Raw genomic sequence first — 25925 nt, forward strand, 5'->3', positions numbered from 1 at the left:
AATGATATTCAATTTGTTTAGATGCACTAGTACATTTAAGCTATAAACGGAAACGGTAGTTACAAAACCCAGTGTGAAACGCTAAATGTTCGAGGGCCTTTAAGGAAAAACAAAGAAAAAAAATAAAAAGAAAAATCACTCTTTTTTTTTACATATATAATTAAGAGACCACTTGAGTTTCTGAATCAGTTTCTCTGATTGTGCTATTTATAGGTATATGTTTGAGTAAAATGAACATTGTTGTTGTAAGTTATTCTATAAACTACGAACAACATTTCACTCAAATTCTAAATGTAAATATTGTCATTTAGAGCATTTAATTGCAGAAACCGAAAAAAAGATGCAGAGCTTTCAGACCTCAAATAATGCAAAGAAAACTAGTTAATATTCATAAAGTTTTAAGAGTTCAGAAATCAAAATTTGATCAATAACTGTTTTTAATCACAGTTTTAATTTCATGCCTCTTGGCATGTTCTCCTCCTCCACCACCAGTCTTTCACACTGCTTTTGGATAACTTTATGCTGCTTTACTCCTGGTGCAAAAAATCAAGCATTTCAGCTTTTTAATAGCTTGTGATCATCTATTTTCCTCTTGATTATGTTCCAGAGGTTTTTAATTTGGTAAGTGGTCTCTTATTTTTAACTATATAGTAATATTATTGTTATTAAGGTCAACATAATAGTTTTTACAAGCCGGATTCATTGGTTTGAGTTTGACTTATGAGAATTTCCCCTCGGGGATCAATAAAGTATCTATCTATCTATCTATCTATCTGATTCATTGGGTTTGAGGAGTCTATTCAGCTGAATCGATTCTTTGGAGAGAGTCGGCTCCTCAGTACCGTTGGTGCGAGTTCCCACAGTTATGGCGGAGGGAGCAGCTGTTCGGATCGGCGTGTTGTTGCTCGAGTCTGAGTATGAGCTGCGCGCGGTGATCGGTGGATTTTGATCGATTGGTGATCGGTAACCGGACGGAGAGAAGTTAGACAGCGGCTCGGCGGCGATGGCAGAGCGCGGCGGGGTGGATTTGGCGCCTCTGCCGAAGGAGGTGAAGGAGCAGCTGGCGGAGCTGGAGCTGGAGCTGTCGGAGGGTAGGTTACAGACCGCGGGGCTGGGGTTTGGGGCTGAATTACGGGGTTTTGGGGGGTGTTGGGGGGTGTTTTGGGGGTGAGAGGCGCTGGGGGAGGGTGTCAGTAGGCTGTGTGTGAGTGTAGAGACTGTAAATATTAATAATATTAACAATAATAAGCTTTCCTGACACCGTGTCCTTGCTTGATCCAGCGCTTTACGTTGTCCTGTGTTTAAAAACAAGCTAAAACAAGCGAAAACAAAGCAAACACAGTTAATTTACACACACCACACTGTAAACACACTGCTGCAGGCTGGGTCCAGCTGATCCTGGGTCAGTGTCAGTGCTTTCTGAGTGATATTTAACGTTTATTAGCTGAACTGGCTTAACCTGACTGAGACACAAAGCAAGTGTGAACCAGCGTTAACGTTAATCTCCTCCCACAGCTTTTCCCCAGAAACAGACCCATCTATCTATCTAGTTATCTACCTGTCTATCTATCCTTCTGGAAAATAACCTAAACCAGCTGACTATATAACTAACTTTCTGCTCAGATACAGCCTGAGACACTCAAGGGCACAGCACAACCTTGAATAAATGCTATATAATATAATATAACCTGTGATCAGAGCGCAGTCCTGCTCTGTTTAGCTATAGCTCTTAGCCAAGCCAAGGTGTTAGTCTGCTCTGGGCTCATGGCTGGTGTTGTCTGTTGTCTGCTTTGTGTGAGATAGCAGGTAGTTAACCTACTACACACATGTTTAACCCCTGAACAGACCAGGATTCTTGTTAATCTTGAGGATTTCTATTCAAGCGTTACATGAAAATATAATATAATATATATAACATAAAGTGAATATGCTCATGTCAAGATATAATGAATAAAATCACAAAAAAGAGCAGGTCATGGCTCTTTCCTGAACCTCATTTTAAAATGAGTGTTTTCCTAAATACAAATCAAACAGTTCATGTCTTCAAAACCTTAAGTTTTGTTATGTTTTCTAGTTTTTACGTCAATTTTCAAACATGCAGAATTTGGGTTGATTCCTGTTTCTGATCTGGAATTATTAAGTGGAGTAGAGAGAAAACAGCCAGCTTCTTTAAGTGTCCTGTAGGAGATTTCAAATCTCTTAGATTTTCAGAATGTAAATTTTAATGCAAAAAAAAAAAAAAAAACATTTTGTATCACCTACAGCTGTAACCTGTTTAAATACCAGTACAAATATTATAGTGTTGTAATTTGATTCCTTGATTGCAAAAAAAGTGAGCCCTTCCTTTTTAATATGATAATTTTTCCCTAAACATTTTATTTCAATAATTGCATTATATCTTCTTGCGATATATTGTATCCTAACACCTGTGTTGGGATACATATTGTATCACCAAATTCAAGCCAATACACACATCTGTGTTGATGGACAAAGTTCTGTTCATAGTAATTGAGATTCGCTCATATATTTGAAGAATGTTGAGATACATTTTTTTTTTTTAACATCACCACCCAGCCCTACTCCAGGGTAGGGGTGGGCGATATGGCTCTAAAATAATATCACGATATTTCAGGGTAATTATGCGATAACGATATACTTGGCGATATAGGAAAACTAAAATTATTCATTAATTTCAGTAATATAGTATAATAGTATAACAGTATAATCATAATGTGGCAAAATAAATAATATAGCATAAAATAATATAATGCAGCAAAAAATATTTCAGAATATTTAGTGCATGCATATAAACTGCAAACTAAAACAATTATACAATAAATACACCTAAAGCTTCACAGTAAATAATAGACTACTTTTAAGACAGAACAGCCCTATTATCATGATATGGATTTTTAATATCATGATATTTCTGTGTCACGATATATTGTATACGATATAATATTGCCCACCCCTACTCCAGTTTCAGTGATTTGACCATTAGTGGTAAATATGGGCCCCATCTGGGTTGTACACCGCACATGGGGCTTAGGTGGGACCCATGTCACATTAAGGTGGGCTTAAAAGATGGAACCCATTTGGGAAGCTCATCTGGGTCCCAATTAAAATATCTTTTCACAAGCCCATTTATGACCCATGCCCACCTGAAACCCACCTCGCCCATATTTCACCCGTGTGAGCTCCACATGAGAATGTGTGCTAGATGTCTTTTGCAGAATTGTCATTAGAAATGTACTGATATGAGAATTGAGGGGTTGGTGTGAATAAATTATTTTTTTCTTATTGATAAATATTTATAAAATATAGAAATTGGGACTAAATCCACACAGATCAGCATTGCATAAGAATTTGACCTTTTTAAAGAGTATACTGTTACTGTAGTGATGTACCAATGTAGTTTTGATGGCTAGATGGGCAAGACTAGAGTTTGGTTCCCCTAATGGAGAAGACTGATGTTTGGTTCCCCTGATGGGCAAAAGTAGGGTTCCGTTTCTTTCTAGGATTCAGTTTCTCTAGGGGGCTTTTAGACTGAGCAAGACTAGGGTTTCATTTCTTAAACTGGTAAAAAAAAAAAGTGTTTGATTTCTCCAAATGATCAAAAATAAGGTTTGATTTTCCAGACTAAGCAGCCCTCCTTTTTATGGGCAAGACCCCTAACTCGTCCTTCTCTTACCTGTGTAATATAATTCAGATCTGCATCACTGTGGTTAAAAAACGCAAAATAAATGCTTTACATGTAGAGCTGCAAATGCAGTAAAATATATAAATGCAATTTATCCAGCATCAAACAAACATTCTGCTTTTCAGGAGTCCAGTAAATACAGTGCTAGATATATCTATTGGTCTTCGTATTGAAATTTTAAACGTTACATCAGGTGTATGGCTGGGTGTTAAGTAGGGGTGTGCCATATCATATCGTACACGGTAATATAGTCAAAAATCATGAATGATATTATACCCTAAAATATCGTGCCATAACACCCATCCCATTTTTCATTATATATCTACTAGAGACCGATTATATCTGTCCGGTATCATTTATTTTCCATTTATAATCCTGGATATATGGAGATATATGGAGTGCATTATAATTAGCATCATGATATTCTGGATTATTCACTTCTGTAACAAATCTGATAAAATTCTTGTATTTTTTAATATCTCACTGAGGGGTGTGCAGTATTATATTGTATGTAATAATATATATATATATATGTATATATATATTTCTTGCAGTGTATATTGTATTTTTGAAATATTAAAAAAAAAAGTGTTTTGTCATATCGCCATGAGTATCGTTATCGCAAAAAAATACCATGAAATATTGTGATAATATTTTTGGGCCATATCGCCCACCCCTAGTGTGAAGTAGTGGATAACACCACATTTCAGGTAAAGGTAATTCAAATTGTTTACTGATGCTTATAAAAATCTGTGCTTTGAGCTTATTATTATTATTATTATTATTATTATTATTATTATAAAATAAAGTGTCTGAGTTGCTAACAATATCGTAATATGTAGGATTTCCATAGTTGCCCTAGATTTAGACAATTATTAGCAGACTTGACTTTCCATCAAAGACAGATAATCAATCTGTTAAAGGCTGTCAGACCAGAACGAGGGGAATCAGCATCAGAAATCATTTATTATAATATATAATAATTTATGTAATATATATTTTATGTATACTGTATTGAAATTGCGATGACCTTACAAGCAGGTCATACTGGCTGCTTTTTCGCTATGAATCTCGTGTCCAGTGAGCGTGCTTTCTAGTGAGTGGTCATTAATCACTGCTGGTGTTTGGTTGAGCTGGAGTTGAGCTGAAGCTCTGGTATAACCAGGAATTCAGCATGAAAGCACAATAGCCTTTGTTGTCGGCTGGATATTAATGTGCTTTTGTGAGGCTGTGCTTTGCCAGCTCAGTCCCGTATTACAAGTAGAATAGAATTTAAGCTGCTTGAGTGCGTCTACGTGTAGGTACGTGTGTGTATGTGTGTGTGTATGCTAAAGGGGGGAGTGTGAACTCAGCTGAGTAATACTGTTACACAACTGGGACCACTCAGTGTGTGTGGGTTAGAGTCTGAAGCAATGTGTTGTTATGCTTATCGAAGACGAAATGGCCATAGAAACCGTAATCAGAGAGGCAGTGATGATAAAACAGTGAACACTCCACCTTATGGCTGAGCGAGGACATATTGCACCAGATTGGCAATGGGTGACGTTTGGCTCTGGGTGATTCACGCAAAGTTGATTCATTCTGCCGCTCGGTTGAGGTTCGGTGACTGTGAGGAACTGATAATTATGGCACGAGGCTGCTTTCAGTGCTTTCAGAGGCTCTGAATGAGTCGCCATGAGGTGTGAAACTGTGAAAGAGGTTGTGTGTGTGTGTGTGTGTGTTTAGTGGAGTGTTTTTAGGGCCCCGGGGGCAGGTGAGCGAGGCTCAGTGTTTGTGGTGGTTTGGATGGCTGTGGTGAGCTGCTTTGATCCTCCTCCCGGTGGCACAGCTGCTGACCACTGCAATAGAGACCTGCTGGTCTAGTTCAGCCAAAAAAGGGTGTGTTTCTAGAATTTGCTAGATGTAAATTAGTACAGTATTCCCACACAAATAAGATATTTAAAATGAAAAGTTTTTAGTTCTCTGTAGTGTAGTTTCTGTTTCTCAGAGTACTTTAATTATCATCCTTTCACTCTATTGTACAATGTTCAGGACCTCACAGGATAGAGACCACCACAGAGCAGCTATTATTATATACAGCTCTGGAAAAAAATTAGTTATATGTTTGAGTAAAATGATCATTGTTGTTTTATTCTATAAACTACAGACATTTCTCCAAAATTCCAAATAAAAATATTGTCATTTAAAGCATTTATTTGCAGAAAATGAGAGCTGTATAGGTGATGGGTCATTCTCAGCACTGCAGTGATATTGCATGGTGTTGTGTGTTCTGTAGGTGGATCAGACTCAGCAGTGCTGCTGGAGTTTTTAAACACCTCAGTGTCACTGCTGGACTGAGAGTTGATGGAATTGATAGAAACAGCTGAACAAGGAATTAAATGCCCAGAACATTGCCCTTTAAACGTGGAGCATAAACTGTGTGTCTGAGCCCGGTACTTTGTGCAGTGCTGCAAAATAGAAATTAGTCGACAATGAACATTTGTGGTCAAAACTTTTTTATAATCGACATTGCCGATTAAATCGACTAATCGTTGCAGCCCTAGTGGGTATAATGGTATGCGTGATGGGTGAATGTACTCATTTAAATGCAGTAACTTCAGTCTGTCCCTGTTTTCTCGCCGTGCTCCAGCCTTCGTCCCTTTCCCCTCTCTCGCTCTGCTGCCCGGCACCTGGCCTGACTCGCTCCAGCTGAGATGACTCATGTGACTCACACCATGAACTGACCAATCCCAGTGTTCCCTGCTTTTAGCCCCAGCACTTTCCCCCCAATGTCACTGGGCTAGGCTGTCAGGTTGTGTTTGGCAGTGTGTATATTTCAGAAGTCACATGTATAGTGTGTGTAATTCTTAATAATTGTGTGTGTGTGTGTTCTGTATTTTGTTGTTGTGTTATGTACTGTGATTGAATAGGGACACACTAATGTGGGAAATTCATGTTTCACACTAATATCTAAGTTTACTGATACCAATGCTTTGGCTGTCATGATGATGATAAAGTATACTATTATCTATGTTATTTTATAGTGCATGTGCAGGACATTAATAATTAAAAAAAATCCAAATATTCTTTATATTTGTTTTTAGGCCTGTCACAATAAGATTTTTTGTGGACGATATACAGGTGCTGGTCAACGAATTAGAATAATTTGAAATAGTGCAATCATGAAATTCTTTGAATGCATTTTTTGTGCAGAAAGCAAATCAGGTGTTCACCGCACCTGTCCTACTCGTTAGACTAATCACAGAACTCGTTACCTGGAAAAAAATTAGCTCAGCTGAGCTTTCCAAAAGGCCCATTTAGGCCATTTAACTGTGACACTGTTGTTTTATTGAATTAGAATAATGGAGAAACCGTTTCATTGAATTAGAATAAATGCTCGAATTTTTGTTTTCTGTGAAGAGTGTTCACTGTGCAGTATAAAGTCAGGGTTGAGTAGAATTTCTAAGTTGTAAAATCAATCATGGGTAAGCAGCGCGACCTCTCAACCGGAATAGTGGCTCAAATTCAAGCCCTTCGCCAACAAGGCTTGACCCAAACTAAAATTGCTGAGCAGCTCGGCATCAGCCAGTCTTCAGTCTGCAAAGCTCTCAAGAAAAACTGCAGCAAGCGCACCAACTGTTCCGGCGTCCGAAAAACTTCTGCTCGTGACAACAAGCAGCTGAGAAAGATCGCAGTCAGCAACCGGTTCAAGTCCACTTCCGAGTTCACCGACTTGTGGAACAAGCAGACCGGCGCTGACGTCTCCAGATCAACCACTTACCGTCGTCTGCGCGAACTCTGCTTCAAATCTCGCGTTCCAGCAGTAAAACCGATGCTGAACAAGAAACAAATGGAGAAACGGCTGAAGTGTGCCAAAGAACACGGCGAGTGGACTGCTGAAGACTGGCAGAAAGTGGTCTTCAGTGACGAATCACGCTTCTGCATCTCCTTCGGTGACCAAGGTCCTCGTGTCTGGCGTCGTGGTGGCGAAACCTACAACCACGAGTGCCTGAAAAGATCCGTCAAGTTTCCCCAGAGCGTTATGGTCTGGGGATGCATGTCCGCTCGAGGTGTAGGGAAACTCTGCTTCCTCAAGAATGCTGTCAATGCTGCCGTATATCAAGATGTTCTGGAAACGTTCCTGATTCCGACTGTTTTGGAACAGTTCGGCGAAGAAGACTTCATATTTCAACAGGATCTTGCACCGGCTCATGCGGCAAAGTCGACCAAAGATTGGTTCACTAAAAAACAGCTTGAAGTTTTGGCATAGCCGGCCAACTCGCCTGACCTCAATGTCATTGAAAACCTTTGGGCCATCGTCAAGCGGAAAATTCGCGACAGAAAGCCTACTACGCTGGACCAACTGAAGCAGAACATCGCCACTGCCTGGGAAGCTGTGAGTGCGGAAACTTGCGACAAGCTGGTCAAATCGATGCCGCAGAGACTTCAGGCAATCATACAAGCCAAGGGGGCAGCCACAAAATACTGAGAAAGTGATGATTGTAATTATAATAAAACTTATTCTAATTCAATGAAACGGTTTCTCCATTATTCTAATTCAATAAAACAACAGTGTCACAGTTAAATGGCCTAAATGGGCCTTTTGGAAAGCTCAGCTGAGCAAATTCTGTTCTGTGATTAGTCTAACGAGTAGGACAGGTGCGGTGAACACCTGATTTGCTTTCTGCACAAAAAATGCATTCAAAGAATTTCATGATTGCACTATTTCAAATTATTCTAATTCGTTGACCAGCACCTGTATAGTTCTAGAAATTATTGTGATAAACGATGTTTTTGTAATTTTAAGACTATTAAATGCCACTGAGATAATGATAACAGAATAGCATAGAAAGCAATTATACTAATTATACTAAATTTGAGTTTTTTGGTTTGGGAGTTATATACTTATTCCTTCATCTTTTTTAATCCACACTGTGTGTATGTTATGGAGTCACAGTTATTGAAGCATGACTGGCTAAAATACTGTTTACTGTTATATATGAGAACAAACATAGAAATAAACACATTTATTTAATAAATCACTATTATCAAAAATTATTGAGGTTATGTTAATTTATTGTATGATAAATCAATATTGCAATTATTGTGACAGGCCTAGTTGTGTTCTATTTAAGTCTATTGCTCTTTAAAGGGTATAAATGAATGATTTTGCTATTATATTGTTGTTATAATATTGACATAAAACTCTCATAAAATGATAAAAACATAATTTATTGTATTTATTAGTTCTGAGACAATATATCGTCCAATAAAAACAGTCAGCGTGACAGGCCTATTGATGCTGATCCATTAATGGTGAGCGATGTGTTAAAAGCATTTTGACAAACATAATTCATGCTTGTTGTGTTACAGTGAAGAGTGAATGACTCGATTCATCCAAACCCACAGAGAACATCTGCGATTGGTCACAGCTCACTGCACACAATGAAGCTTTTCAGTGATTGGTTAGATTTGCATATTGCAGCCTCTGCGCTGAATGGAAAAAAGTATTGAGACACCTGCTTATTCAGCGTCTCTTCTGCTTTTGTTGGAGTAACTGTCTCTACTGTTTAGAGAGTATAGGCTTTTTAAAGTAGATTTTACCTCATATCCAACTCCCCCCACCTCACTTAAGGATTGAATGGAGCTCCATTGTTTCAGAGAGCACAGTTTCACTGCTCCACAGCTCAATACTTTAGGTGGATTAGGTGTGATGCCAAATATATATAAGGAGTTCTGTTATTCTATTGTCAGGACTTCTTTACAATGTACATCTGTAGACAATCTGTCTCAGCAATGGGTACAACTTAACCTCCTGTTATGTTCCGGGTCAGTTCAACCCGTTTTAAAGTTTGAAGATCTAGGACAAATAGTTGAAAGTATTTTTTCAGTAAATTTCTTCTGCTTGCCTTAATTATTGTAATCAACACACAATATGAAAATGGTTCATCTCACATATTCGCAATAAAAAACAAAACAAAATTGCAATGTTATTTTCAATGTTATGTTAAACTACTGTTTGCAGTATGTTGGTCTTTCAAAAGTAAAGTATTGAAACATTAAAATAAGTTTGAACATTTGTTTTTTTTTTGTGAAAAACGAGTGAATTATCCTAATTTAAACACTACCTGTTTGAGGTAAGGAACACCACTGCACTGAATATTGATAAAATAATTAGCAATGGCGTTAGTAAAAAAAAAAAAATTACACTACTTGTAAGGATTTTTGGCGTTTTAGACGTCTTTTGGATAATTAAACATGCACTGGTTTAAAATGACCCTGGAACACCATTGCTGTTCCTGAGAAATGAACATAATAGGACGGTTAAACTAGCTGTCCCAAACATTTAGTTGGAATATAGTGGGTTTTTTGCCCAAAATAACATTTATTAAACAATACACATGCTACCCAAACTCTTAAAGACTCCTGTTTGTTATAGTCCATCCACGTAACCAGACGACCAGTCCTCTGAATCCCATTACGACACAAATGCCCAGTTGTTCATTTGGCACGCCAGCGGGAGAACGGCGCTAGCTGTGTTGTTGTGGTCACTGTCTCGATTTTGCCACGTCTGCTGTCTATCTCAGCGTTCTTGACCTGTCCGTGATTTTGCTCCTCTAAGGGCCGCGGTGACCTCGCCTCGGACGCTCAGAGCGGAAATACCCAGCGCTAAGACCCTCGGCTTGGGTTGCTCAGAGGGGGACAGAGGCTGGCCAAATTGCTGCTTAAAAAGCAGGCCGATTCTGCAGGCCACCAGTGATCACTGGGACACAATGGGGACCATTGAGCTGATGAGGACCATGGTGGCTAGGAGCTGCGCTGGCATTTAGGCCATTCGACTGAAAGCTTTGTGTGCTGGAATGAGCTGCTCTGTGTGTGTGTGTGTCTGTGTGTGTATGAGTGTGTGTGTGTGTGTGAGTGTGAGCTCTTGTTTTTGAATATTTTCAGGCTTGTGCTCTCTGACTTTGTGGGATAGCTCTGTTTTTCTGACTGTCCTACAATGACCGCAACAACAACGAGGCCCTGGACTTTGACTGGACGTCAGAAATGTGTTAAACATGAGGTAGTTTTAGTACATGAATTTTAATAGATTCAGTGTCAAATACCAGTAAGACATATCTGTCCAATTTATACATCTGTCTGTGCTAAAACATGTTAAGCAGTTACCCTCTAATACCAGTATATTCTTCACTAGGGATGCACTGATAAACAAAACAAAGCCAAACACGTTTTTTATGTTTTTTTTTCATAGATTTTGCCACTTTTTCACCATTGGGTAAATTAAATAATATGACTGGGTATCACAACTGATTTCAGAAATCCAATTAACAAGGTTTTATCATTAGTTTTGTCCCTTCTTCAACATTAAACAAATTAAATAGTAGAGCTAGGTCTCACCATAGAATTCCAGAATCAGTTAGATTACATTTTACATTTATTTAATTTCTAGTTCACTTCACTTCAATATTGATTATTTTTGGGATAGTCCACTTGCAATTACAGGTTTTGTTTAGATATTAGAACTTTAAATATTTTTTAGAGATCCAATATTGTAAATATCAAACTTTTCCCCATTTGCCTGAACACCTATTTTTTTGTCTGAGCATTTTTTCCTGATATAATCATGTAATATTATCAAACATTTTGTTATCTGCTATTATATGAGATATATGAGATGAATGTGCTATCAATTTGAGTTATTAAACCATAGCATTCACCTAGCAATACCATAGCAACCACCTTTTTTTTGCAAGGTGGTTTAGCAGTTTTTCTAGTTTGTGCTTTTATATCATTGGGTATTACACTATATTTGACAAATATTGTGACATTACATTTGATCAATCTTACTTTTGTTTCAGTCTTAGAAAAGAAGAAAAAATAGTTGAACATTAAATAGAAATCATTTAGAACATTACTAGTCTAGTCTACTAGTCTATTTTCCACAAAATCATGATACAAAGGAAAAAAACAACTGGCAGATTCAAGAAAATGAGTGCCAAATAGCAGAAAATGATTTTAAAAACTGACTTGGGAGAAAGAAAAAAATATGCCAGTGTTTGCAGAAGGATAAGCAATTATTGGATTTAGATAATATGGATGGAAACATGATTTAGAGGAGACAAATGAGATGAAAACTCTGTTTTAACATTGAAACACATTGGTGAAAGGAGGAAATACATAGGTGATAGAGAGGCACGGCACTGTTCATGCTTATACGGTCATATACTGGCCAGATCCAGTGTTGAGATGTTTATCAGTGTTTTGATGTCATCTTTGACTATGATGATGTTCACTCTGATTCTGGGTTGAGTCAGATTCTGAAAGAGGATCTCCTGGTGTTTATCCAGATCTTTGTAACCTCACTAATGCATGAGAAACTGTCCTGATAAAGTCAATTAACCAGATTCTGGAGTTTTATCTCTCTGCCAGCTTTGCTTTCCAGATTGATTACAGGTTTACTTGAATGATGAATCATGACCCTGAATGATTAGACTTGATTTAAACCAGACACTGTCTCGTTCTCTCATTAGTCAGAAGATCAGTTACCCTGCTGAAGCTCCTCTTTAGAAGATCTGAGTTTCCAGAGTTCAGAGGAAGAGGAGCCTTTAGGTTGTGTCTGAATGCTTAAATGAAATTAGTCATTGGATATTATATAGTATGAAGTCTATGGAGATGTTTAGATGTCTGAGGCAGTTCTGCTGGGCTGTGTCTGAGCGGAGTCTGGTGCTGAGAGTGGCTCCTGAGTGGATGGTGTGATATAGAGCTGATGGGTGTAATGTATGGGTATTGATTGTGGTTTTGGAGATGGTGCTCCTCACCAGTGCTGCCGCTGATGGAGAGGCAGATTGCGGTCAGTTGCTTATCTAGGGCATGGAGTGAAGTCCCAGAGTGCAGCCTGAGACAAGCTTGTTGTGCCTGAAGCTTCTGAATCATGAAGTGTGTGTGTATGTGCACGTTGGGGGAGGAATTAGAAGCTTGTATGATACATGTAATGTTGGCATTGTGTTGTGATGGTTAATATAAGGTCTATACCAGTATTCTGTTCCATTTTGCTTGCATGATTCACATTTTTTGGGTGTTTTTAATTTTCTCCATCATTTAAACGTATTATTAACTTGTTGTTATTATTAACAGCAGTGTAGTAGTGTGGTTACTGTGGCACAGTGGATAACACCATTACCTACCAGTGAGCTAACCAACACATCGTGTGGTAGACTGCGGTTCAATTCCAGGCCTGGGTGACGGAATGCAGTACTACACCAGTAAAACACCTTTGGCAAGACACCCAACACTTCATTGGCCCATCTCTGTATTGGGAATAACCTTGTACATCGCTGTGAATTAGAGCGTCAGCTAAATGGCATAAACGTAATGTAATGTAAGATAAATGTGTAGCAGCAGAGAGGTTGTAGGTAGAGTGAGGTAAAAGTCCACCAGCGAGCCAAGTGCTAAAAAAGCTGTGAAGAGCTTAAATTATACATTTTATCTATCATGTTTCACATCAATAACTAAATATCCAGCACATTAGATTTTTGTCCTCATTGTCCACAAAGGCTCTGCACACTGTGTAAATAATTCTAGATTAATAGACCAATAGAAAGAAATGCTCTTAATTATATAAATAGGAAAAACCCTGTTTTGCATTGACTTTCATTTATAGGTAAGATCAACTTTACCTACTTCTGTAACGTAACCATTTGGATAGATAGATGTTTTTCATTGGACAGTGACGATTTGCACATAGTGGCACATTCTGATTGATTCTACAGTTGCAGTGCTCCAGAATCTTGGCTTGGCTATTATCTGTTAAGGAAAATAAATGAATCTCTTATAATCAGCCATAACATTAAAACCACTGATATTTTAGGGCTAGAGTGGCGTCCATCAACCTGGAGATCAATCTGCAGGAAAGATGACTAGGTGACAGAAACTCTCCAAAATATTAGGCTGGTCTAGGTGGATGTTCCTGGTGTGCTTTGGCCAGTAACTCTATTGCTAAATATACTTAATTATTTGTAAGTTGCTTTGGAAATAAGTGTCCACTAAATGTAATGTAATCTAATCTGTAATCTAACAGAAGTGTTCCATGCAAGGACTTTTGGTGAACTAGTAAAAAGACAATCTTCCTCTTGTGAAGTCCGTCTTGTGAAGTCCATGCTTCCATAAATCAGTGTTAAAGTGAAGGGACCTTCATATACAGCCAAGAATGCTGATTTTGTGGATGCAGCTGTTGTATCCTTCTTTGCCTTTGATTGCTCGAAGGGGGAAAACAACACCATGAAATGTTGGATGAAAAATGTCAGAAACAAACCTGTAGTTGGGGAAATTTTAATAAATTCCTCTAAACATTTAAAAAAGGATAAGTTTTACAGCACAATTGCATTAGGTAGGATGTTCCTGGTGATGTTAATATAAATCCTTGTAGAGTGTTTAATATGTCCCACCAAGGACCCACCCTACTTGCACTTATAAAGCCTAGGCTTTGGAATGCTGCTGATATTGGGCAAAGATATTTTAAAATACATGACGTATCATTTTTTTTTTTAATGATTCATTAATTTGTTCCAACAATACCCCAGACGTAATCAGAAAACTGAGCTGTATGTGGTAATTTATCACTTCTCTAATTGTCAGCCCTACTCATATAAGCCCTGCTGATAGAGGAAGTCCACTCAGAAGTGCGTAAACGATGCCCTTCTCTTCTTACTCAGTCAACGCTGCTCATTTGTGTAGACTAATATATAAAGGATGTGGTTCTCTGGTCGCTTGCCTCTAGCCAACAGACCACATTTAGAGTAAAATTTGGGAAGCCGCTGTTTCCCTCGTGCTTACTTAAGTGTGCAACCCGGACATCTAAATATGGCCGTCCTTCTGTAAGCAGCTGCGTGTTGTCTGGAAAGATTTGCATGCTGTTCTGATCACATGACCGGCCTTTCACAGTTCCCTCTTTAATAAAAGCTGTTTTGTTGCGTTGGACGTGTTTTATGGAGCTGAGGTTTTAGTTCAGCCCAGAGGCGTCGAACAAACAAACAGTGAACTCACATGCAGGCCTTCAGCTGTAGGTTAACACATGACCGTGACTCGCTCCCGAGATTGAACTGCACGACTGACGTAAACAGTCGAGAGTTAGCTGTGTTTATTAGGGTTGCTAATACAGAATACAGAAAATTAGAAATGCATAGATACAGATGCAGCTCAAAAAATTAAAACATCATTGAAAATATACTTTATTTCAGTAATTTAGGTTAAAATGTGAAACTTGTATGTTATATAGGATTATGAATATGGCTTACAGCCAATGAAAACCCAAAAATCCGTGTCTCGAAAAAATAAGAATATTACATAAGACCAATTAGTACTTTTGGCAGTGTGCCAAGTCCTGCTGGAAAATGAAATCTGCATCTCCATAAAAGTTCCCTCAGCAGAGTCAAACATAAAGTGCTGTAAGATTTTGTGGGAAAACTCTGCACTGACTTTAGACTTGATAATAAAACACAGTGGATCAACACCAGCAGATGACATGTCTCTCCAAACCATCACTGATCATCAGTAAATTTTACATTTCATTTGTAAATCAAGGGAGCAGAGTCTGGAGGAAGAGTGGAGAGACACACAGTCCAAGCTGCTTGAGGTCTAGAGTGTGAAGTTTCCACCAATCAGTGATGTTTTTTTTATTAGATTAGATTAGATTAGATTAGATTTATTAGATTAGTTTTATTATTTATCAGTGATGTAAAAAACAATGTTGTTCAAATAGTAGTTATACCTTCAGTTTAGAGTATTTTGGTCTCTTCTCATTTAAAGATGGCTGCAGAGTGAACTGACTTGCCTTTAAAGACTTTAATGATAAATACAGCTGGCACTGGGCTTTTAAACATGGATTAACATAAAATCAATACTAACTTTGATTATATTTTTAGCATTTGTTTGCATTTATTGACTTCCTCTGAGAATAATGTTTTTTTTATTCAAGTCATTATTTCAATAATTTTGGAGCATTTCTGGTCCATATGTCACAAAATGTGGAGAACAACTACAAAAGTACACTCAAAAGTAATTGATATTAATACTGCATTTCATTAAGATATTATTTGATTAAAGTAAGGGGTATTTAGACAGATATAACCTTCCCCTGAAGGCTGTTAAAACTTAATACTGTGTATTAGGGATGCAACGATTAGTTGATACAATCGTCAGTGCCGATTATTTAAATTTGTTGACTATTAATTTAATTGTCGACTAATCATTTATTTGTAATAGTACCACATTACACAAAGTGGTGTGGATAGAAGTGCAATGTGAGATGGATAAATGGCTCACTCAAACGGTTTAAATTCAACTCAGTTTGTGTCTCCAAAAGTGCCCAAACACAACAGATCATATATTTACTTACTAAAGATCAGTACTTTCCATGTTTAAACAAAATCCAGACATTTAAATGGCTTTTAAATCTCATGTTCAGCTTTTTTTTATTGTTTTTAGAGATGGAGAACATGGCAGAAATAATCGTCGACTAATCGAAAAAAAATAATCGTCAGATTAGTCGACTACCAAAATAATCGTTAGTTGCAGCCCTACTGTGTTTATATATCGTATCTCACTATACAATACAAAAACCCTTTTTTCCTGTGTTTTACATTTGCGAGATTGGAGAGGTTTTATGAGGTTTTTGCCTGACAGTAATGAGATGCACTTTGAAGACAGTGTAACAGATCACAGGATCACTATCATTTCATCATATTGCCCAGCCCTGAGTTTCACACAGACTGGTGAAACACACTGGCGTAGACACTATCAATGGATCCATATCATACTTTCTGATCCCGGGGGGATTTTTCCACAAAGTGACTTTTCAGCATGTGGTAAAGTCAGACAGATGGAGGATGATCAGATGTCCGAGCTTCTCACAGATTCTCTTTCCCTCAAACAAAAGGCCTCGGGGCTTCTCTCCTGGTCCTGGGCCCAGTGGGCCTTCTCCCCCAATGTGGTTTATATAACGCCCATATCTGGGCTGCCTTTGAGCTGTGAATAGTTAATGATATCTCACTCTCTCTCTCTCTCTCTCTCTCTCTCTCTCTCTCTCCTACTCTTCTCTACTGCGATCTCCTGCTGGGTGGTAAGGCTGAATTATTAATACGGTTTCATTAAACACAGCAGGGGTGGCCCCCTGGTTTTACTCGCTGGCACCCTGCGTGCCCCGCTGTAGGGAGACCTACTCTGTAAGTGAAAGTTCGAGTCAGTGTTTCTGCCCCAAACAGGGCTCTCCCACACAGGCAGTGTTACAGGGCCGTACGGACGGGAACCCAAACCAGCCGTGCCATGCTGGCAGCGCGATAAGAGAGAGCATATTTCAAAACACAGGTAAATCTCAGACCACACAGTGATTTGGTTTCAGGAGAAAATAAGTTATCTTGAGTTTAATTTACGGTTTGTATTTAGATATCCTTAACCAGGGTTCTGTTTACACTCTTTACAAAATCCAGATTGGTGACAAGTTAAACTTAGATTTTGGTTCCTTTTGTTACAATTAAACTAAATGCCAAACTGAAAATAAACAGCAGAAAACTTTAGTATATTTAAATTGTAGAGTCTTTTTTTGCTTAAGTACACTTTGTCATCAAAGATAAAGTGCTAAAATGTTTAATTTGACTATTTTTCAGACACTTGTTTTGACATTTTAAATTTTTTTGACAGTATACATAGTAGAAACTGATAGTGTCTGATCTGACAGTAGGCATAAATGTCCACAGGATGGACATTTATGCCTACTGTCAGATCAGACACTATCAGTCTGCCTGCTTAGGACTTAGAACTTTGCAACAAGTCTTCCTTTTCTCTGCCAATCATGTGACTCTACAGTGTTCACGCTCGCCAAGCTTCTGATTGCACACACCTGGACTGTCTTATATAAATACCCCGTTTCCTTTGTTCCCTCGCCGGGTGTTGAATCTAGCTTGCTAGCTTTTCTACTAAGTATCTCTTTTGTTACGACTCCACTTTTGTGTATTTTGACTCCTCTCTTGTCATACTCTTTTTAATGTCTGTTGGATTTACTTTGTATGACCTTTTGTCTGCTCTGGTATGTTGTTTATTATCGCCGCCATTTTGATACTGACCCTGCCAGTCTCTGACTACCCCTATAAGCCTTATCCCTTTGTTAATGAATTTTCTGTCCTTGGTTTGGTTTGGTTTGGCCTGTGTGACACCTGCAGTCCCTTATATTTTTATTTATAGTCAATCTTTATATTAAATTATAAAGTACTACAAAAAATGTGCACTGTTAAAAATGAAAACACTTTAAAGGGTTATTTTAAGCTATGCCATACAAGCCTTAAAGAAATTGATTTAAATAAACCAATTCTGTTTTTTCAAGAAAGCTGATCACTCCAACATATTGTAGCACTTTTATAAGAGTGAGTAAGAATCTCAAATTTAAGAAGAAGCTGTTGAAAACAAGCAATATATAGTCTACGTCAACATCAGCTGCCAGTCAGGCGCATTTCCTCTTACGCAATTACAGAACGCAGATACAGGACAGTGGTCAAGATCCCTCTCTGATGACTTCTGGATGTGGTGGAGTGATCCAATCGCAGTGTAACCGCAGCCGATTCTTGGTGTGCTGAGTTAAGTTAAGCTTTTCATGTGATCATACGAGCTGAACGTAATCAACCTCTGCATTTATAATATCCACCGACACACTCACATACGCTCTCTGACTTCTGAAAAGGGGTGAGAACACACTCAGTGGGCAAATAACTGACTCAGCAATTGGGGAGCACTTGGGGTTAGGTGCCTTGTGCAAATACATCTAAAATTAATTTGTGGTGTTTTCACAGTTACCTGTTTTAAACTTTTCAGTTGGGTTCAATCCAAAGTATCAGGCATCACAGGTGCCACAACAATTTGTGTGGATTTTGATTGAGTCAGATTTGGCAGAGAGACAGTAATAGCACAACACCTGGAAAGGAAACACTTTATTGTCTGTCGCAAACTTATAAAAGCCAGTCTGAGTCAAGTATGACTAAATCTGTGCAAATCTAATCTAACTTGGTTCAGACTTTCTCAAGTGTAAAACACGCTTGGTCACACCAAAATTCGGTAATTTGGTTTGAAATTATGGTTTGCAGCTCCTTTCTCAAAAATTTGAGTTTAGTGGGAAAACACCAGCAGATGACATGGCTCCCCAAACCACCATGATAGTAGAAATTCAATCAGCTTAGATTGTGGACCTTTTTCCACTCTTCCTTCAGATTCTGGAAACATGTTATCTGCTGGGCTGTTGGTGCACTGTGTTATTTCAAGTCCAAAGTCAGTGCAGCCGCCTACCAGGACATTTAATAGTGCATCATATGCCTTCCTTTGCTGAAAAGCTTTTATGGAGATGCAGATTTCATTTTCCAGCAGTATTTGGCCCACTGCCCACACTGCCAAAAGTACCAATTGGTCTTATGTACTATTCTAATTTTCTAAGATTCTGTCATTTTTAAGACTTAAGACTGGGAAGAAGATTCACGTTCCATGGAAGACAATGATCCTAAACATGACCATAAATCTTTTCATTAGCTTTAAGCCTTTTCCAACAACATAAAGAAATAAATGCTTGAAATTGACCACTCTGTCTGTCATTAAAATGTACAATATATGGGTTTTACGTATTAGAACTGAATTACTGAAATAAATGATCTTTTCAATTATATTAAAGTTTTTGTAGATGCACCTGAATTTCAGTTCAGACAAAACTGACCAAAGTTTGGGCGCCGAGTTGTCCAGTGGTCTAAAGCGCTGCCACTATGAGCAGGAGGTTGCAGGTGATAGGGGGAGTCCTAATGAGTGGGTTGGGTAATTGGCTGTGCAAAATTGGGAAGAAAATGGGGAAAAATTTGAAATAAAATTATAAAAAAAAAAAAAAAAAAAAACTGAGCAAAGTCCTTATTGTTCTGCGTCAAGCCTACGCTGCACCTTGACGCGCAACCCCTTATAAATGTAACCATGCATTTGTGATTGGTCTGCCGGGCCTCTCGTTCCCGCCCACATATTCCCACCTTCACGGTTTAAATTGCAGAGCAATGCAGAGCCGCTGACACACGCATGCAGTAGTATAAACGTGCTTCTCTGCGTAGCGCACTCTCGCTGGATATGCTTAGGCTAAGGCGTAGGTTTCACGCAGAAGTATAAATTGGCCTTTAGTGTGTAAAATACTTATACAGTAATTCAGCAGTGGTTTAATGCAGATAAATATGAAGGTAACTCAGCTTTTTATTGATAAGCAGAACAGTACAGCTGTTTAGTAAAGCACATGGTCTCTGTCAGATAAATCCCACAGACCGTAGGTGTGCATACCTGTCTGAACTTGACAAATCGGTGATGAGGTTTGGAGCAATGTTGTTTTTTCCCTTTCTAAACATGCAGTGGCGACAGATTCTCGACCTCGTCTGCAGCTTCTCCTGCATGGATGAGACACCTCTTTTTCTGTTCCTGCCAACCTTGTTTTCTTCCTCCAGGGAGACGCTTCTCTTTCTCTTACACTCACACACACTCTCACACACACAAACTGAGAGAACCAGTTTTCTCCGCATTTGTCTTGCTCTGTTTGCCTACTTTACTCCAGTGGAACCTGCCTCAGTACTTGTGTGTGTGTGCTGTGTAATAAAGGACTCGTCTCAGTGAAGGTGGGTCTTCAGTCTGAAAGCAGGGCTCTCCACCGGCTCCTGGATTAGCTTGATGTTTCACTGTGAGGCCCATATGTCAGTGGCTTGGCCGGCATTGCTCAGTTTCAGCACTTCCTTGGAGCCTGAAGCTGGGGGGGGGTGGTCAGGATAACAAGTGCTAACAACTTCCCTCAAAGACAACACACTCATATCAGTCCATACTAGTAAAGAACAGGAGAAACTCATTTTTATTTTATTTTATTTATTTCATAGATGGTGGTTCTTAAATCTGGGTCTTGTATGTGGTTTCTAGTTCTAGATTACGTTAACGTTAGCTGTTCCCCCTCATGCCTAGTGAGATAAAAAAAAAAGTGATAATTTTTAAATCCATTGTTGAATCATTTTAAAGCTTATTAAGCCTTTAAAAGTTTAGGAAACCTGCATTTTTTTTGTATAAAAAAGGTTCATAGGTCTTTATGAACTTATATGTTCTAACTCTAAGACCGTTTACAGAGCCTTATTTTTAAAAGGTGTTTTTCATATCTGGAGTATCTGAATTTTTCTGCCGAATGCATTATACTGCCTGTAATTTCTCATGTTTTTTTTTTTTTGGCTATTCTCAACTGGTGATGCATAAAAAATGACTAATGCTTATCTGATTTTATACTCGTGTTTTATATTAGGGGGAAAAAGAGAGTTTCTTACTAATGTTCTCTGAATGCAGAGATATGCAAAGAAGTGAAATTTCTAATTTTGTGGTCTTATTTAATTTTGTGCAGTTTTGATATTTGATTTTATTGTAGTAATTTTTTTACATGTAGTTATCTTGGCTCATTTTCTTAATAAAAAACACTGCATGCGTGTGTATGTTTAAATGGGGTTTGAAGGCTATCTTTCAAAAAAAAAAATACATTTGTTTGGTTTGTATTGGTTTGTATATAAAAGTGGGTCGCAACTTAATGGCCATGAAAAATCGTGGGTCCCAGGCTTAGATCAGTTGAGAACCCCTGGTTTACTTCACAGTCGTTTCCAGCACTGTAATAAGAACATTTTGATTATTTTTTGTAAGTAATTAGTAGGGGTGGGCGATATGGCTCTAAAATAATATCACGATATTTCAGGGTATTTTTGCGATAACGATATACTTGGTGATATAGGAAAACAGAAAAAGAATTAACTAATTTCTGGAATATAGTATAAGAGTATAACAGCATAATCATAATGTGGCAAAATAAATAATATAGCATAAAATAATATAATGCAGCAAAAAATATTGCAGAATATTTAGCGCATGCATATAAACTGCAAACTAAAACAATTATACAATAAATACACTTAAAGCTGCACAGTAAATAATAGACTACTTATAAGACAGAACAGCCCTATTATCACAATATGGATTTTTAATATCACAATATTTCTGTGTCAAGATATATTGTATACGATATAATATTGCCCACCCCTAGTAATTAGTGTAGCTGTAAAGCATGTCTCCTTTTAGCACAGTGTGCAGTTAGCAAGCAAAAGTAAAATAACAGGGTTGTAAATAGGCTTGTAAATTGGAGTCAGTCGTCTGGGTTAGTTTTTAGCCTAGCACCTGCCCAGCACTCGCTTGCTTTACCTACTTCCCTGCACAAATAGTGTTAGCTTTTAGCCTTTTAAGCTTTACCTCCATATTCTTGACTGAAAGTTTGCTTAGTGTTGCTAGTGGGCAGGGTACACATACATTTTTTAGTCTTGGGCTTTTTAGAATTGGTCTATTTTAAAGCTCTGTTTTACTCATACAGGCTTGTGAAAGAGGATATAACAGTATTTAAGTTTAATGGCATGTCACTTCCATTCTGATCTCTTATTCATCAGCTATACCAAAGAAAATGCCTTTTATTCCCTTATATTACACCATTTTGTTTCAGTTTTGGAATTCATTTAAATTTCCTTCTGGAACAGCAAAAATCAGATCAGTGTCTGGTTACTAGGAGTATAAGAAAACATCAATATATTGATGTATCACGTATATGAATGTACTGTGTAGATTTCCATACATTTTTAATGATTAGTTTACATGTAAAGATTGATGTCAGACAAGGGTTCATTTAAGTGTTGTGTTTAAACCCCAAGGGATAAATAGCACTGTTGTACTTTTATTAGATCCCATTTAGGTGTGTGCCATAAGATTTTTATGATCACTATCGCAAAAATACTCTAAAATAATGTGTATTATTTTAGGTCCGTTGGGGTACAACTTTTTTTTGCTGTTTGAAGCAAAAGGAAAATTCACACTGTTCTCATTTAACATCTACTTAATATCTACTAGACACAGATTATATCTTTCCAGTATTATTTATTTTATATTAGTCCTGGATATATGGAGTGCATTATTTGTATTATGAATTGTTTGATCATTCGCTTCTATTATAATCTGGTAAAAATTCAAATTATGCATGTGCTGTAATGTATTTCATATATATATATATATATATATATATATATATATATATATATATATATATATATATATATATATATATATATATATGATATCAACAAATATACAACAGTACATATATATGATATCAACAAATATGTTGCAGTACTGTTTTCTTGAAATTGTATTTTTTTTATATAATATTGCAGTAATATCACAGAAAATACCCTGAAATATTGTGTTATTATTTTATGGCCATATCGCCTAATCCTAATCTAATAATCTGATTGGATAAAATGTAAACTTTTTTTTAGTCAAGATATTACAAATATGATACTGTGTTTTGCTAAAATTTGATTTAAACTTTAATAATATATCGCCTTTCTTACAGTATCTCAATATATAGCAGTGTTTATTTGTAATATTTGTTACTTGTTATCATAATTCATATTGTATTGCCAGTTTTTGCTGATTTCTGATCATTTCTGCGATGAGATCTATCTAAAGGCTTTAGTGCTATTCGGTACTGAGGGCTCCTCTCAGTTAGGCTGCTGTACGCATTGTGTTTTTGCTGATTCCAGTTTTATTCCTCAAGGGCTTTACGGTGGTTTTGTTACAAGCTGGCAGATGATCAAGGTAACTGGAAATCTGATGCCCAATAGAGCAGTAATTCCTCATTACGTAACTCTTTCTCTCTTTCTCTATCTCTCTATGAATTCATCCCGTTCCCACATGCAGGATTAAATTGTTTAGCATTGTGTGATAGTGAGTAAAAACTGACCAGCAGTAGTCACACGTGAATCACACGTTTCTTAGTTTTAAAAGTGTTAGGCTGAAGAGTGTAGAGCTGTGATGAAAGCTTCCTGTTTCCACCAGTTTGGTTTAGCGCTGAGACCAGAACCGCTCATCCTGTCTGTCTGTAAATGAGCCGATTAAACTTTACTGACGTCTGCAGAGTGACAGTTGGGCAGTCATGTGTTTCAGTAGACATCTTTTCATTTTTGTTACAGACTATTATGTCATTTTAAAACAAATTTTTACAAATTATACCACAGTTAAGCCCTATCCAGATTTAATTAGTTTCTCGGGGGGTCCTGGTGTAATTTTCTATGATTTTATTCCCGTCCGGAACCACCATGTATGTCCTCTGAGAAAATTACAGGCTGAATTATCCACTGTTTTTAGCTGAACCCGTGGTCCTCTGGTAATTTTAGTCACGTCCAGACGCACATCTCTGAGTTTCGTCAGCTCGCGTTTAATAAAATAGCTATTTGTCCACTGCTACGCACCATATTTACATTTTGGGCGCACGTTTCCATGGAGATCCATGTAAACACAACAGCTACTGAACGTGATGATGTTATGTGACCGAGAAAGCCAAAAAACTGAATGGTCCTCCTGTTTTTTCAATTGCAGTCCAGATGCAAGAGTTTTATCACTGAGTAGAAGTGAAGAATATTTTTTACAGACGTCCCCCTGAGAAACTAATCCCGTCTGGCTATAGGGCTTCCCTCCGACCCTGCAATGTGATTGGCTGAGAAGCGTTCTGTGAGTTCCATTGTCAGTCGGTAATGTACTGTAACCGAAACTCTCCATGTATTACTCCACCACATACATGTAACCTAGCAATGATGCAGCGCTTACAAGCCAAACTTCTATGGAGGCTGCGCCTTACAATAGGCAGAACCTGTGTGTTTGATGTTACGTGTTAACATTGTTGATGTTAAAATTTGTAAAATGTCAGGCACTGAGTGGTTCAGCATTCTAAAGCGCTGAAACTATGATAGGAGATCGCTGGTTCAAATCCTGGTCATGTAGCTTGCCATCAGCTGCCGGAGCCCTGAGAGAGCACAACTGTCCTTGCTCTCTCTGGGTGGGTAGATGGTGCTCTTTCTTCTCATCAGTCATAGGGTGATGTCAGTCAGCACAAGGCGTCTGTGAGCTGATGTATGAGAAACTAGTCGCTGCGCTTTCCTCTGAGTGCGCTGTGATGCTACTCGGCAATACTGCATCAGCAACAAGAGGCAGAGTCTGACTTCACATGTGTAGGAGGAGGCATGTGCTAGTCTTCACCCTCCTTGTTCTGTGGCATCTCTAGTGATGGGGTATATATAGCAGTATATAAGTAGCAGCTGAATGGGTGGGACTGTTGGTCTTGCTAAGTTGAGAGAAAAATGGGAAAAAAATAGATATAAATAAGAAGAAATGGTGTAAAATGTAGTAGATTTCAAGAGATAAATCACGGCTGTTTTCCTTGCTGGCTGGAAATTTACATATTCCACACAGCAATTGGATATCTGTCTAACTGAAGATGCAACTGATTATCAAATGTATTATCCATGTGGCTAAAATGTGATCAGAGCAGAATAATAAAATGTAAACCAATACTGCTCACATGAAGTGACTAGGTGTAAACAGGGCCTAAATCCCCACAGGCAGAAAAACACACCAAACGACACCAGCTTACAGTGTAAGATTGTGCTGTATTAGAATAGATTTGTCACGGAACCAGATCAGGTTCATTATTTTTCCCCTCTGATATCCCGTTCCAGCATTTTCAGCATTGGATCAGTGCCTTCTCTAACTGGGACCAAATGTCTCCATTTAAAGCACACGCAGCTTAAAGTGCCATTCATTAAAACGGATCATCTGTGTGTATCTAATGCTCGTGGGTGGAACGCGTCCAAATACTACTTAAGATGATTTGTGTGGCCCTGAAATGCAAGCCTGGTCAGTTGATTCTTATTTGTACGGAATTAAAACGTAACAAACTTGTGATTGGTGGTCTTTCAGCTCGGACTGAACCGCCCAAGCTTTTCTTCTCCTCGTTTTCAGTTCGGTAAGAAGAAAATCTGTTCTGAACACTTAAAAACAAGCTTTCTGTAGAGGGACTGTGAATGACCTTCCTTATGCTGGTTATTACCCAAGAAAACAAACCCCATTGATAAGACGGTGCTTCCCTCTCTCTCCAGTGGCGTAACTGTTTATCTTCTTGCTCAGTCTTTCCTCTCTCCTGCTCCGCTTCCCCCGTCCTCTGTGTTCTCTCGCTCTCTCTCTCGCTCTGGTGCATTGTGGGGCTTTCTGGATCAGATTATTAGGGAGGCGATTGTTGGGACAGGGTGTGGACGGAGTTAAGCATTTTAACAGCGCTTGGTCATTTCTAATTTTAAGG

At 38.1% G+C, this 25925-nt stretch overlaps 1 protein-coding gene across 2 annotated transcripts in view; it reads left to right on the forward strand.

Annotated features, from left to right (window-relative positions):
• The first annotated feature begins 841 nt into the window (after window positions 1-841).
• dip2ba (disco-interacting protein 2 homolog Ba) overlaps window positions 842-25925 on the forward strand; it is a 99854-nt gene continuing 74770 nt past the window's right edge. For both annotated transcript variants that reach the window (XM_049463021.1, XM_049463022.1), the window contains exon 1: window positions 842-1091. In XM_049463021.1, the coding sequence (XP_049318978.1) occupies window positions 1004-1091 (88 nt within the window). In that variant the 5' untranslated portion in view covers window positions 842-1003. The remainder of the gene's footprint in view (window positions 1092-25925) is intronic.

The sequence above is a fragment of the Astyanax mexicanus genome, chromosome 13 (assembly GCF_023375975.1).
Source record: "Astyanax mexicanus isolate ESR-SI-001 chromosome 13, AstMex3_surface, whole genome shotgun sequence".
NCBI lineage: Eukaryota > Metazoa > Chordata > Actinopteri > Characiformes > Acestrorhamphidae > Astyanax > Astyanax mexicanus.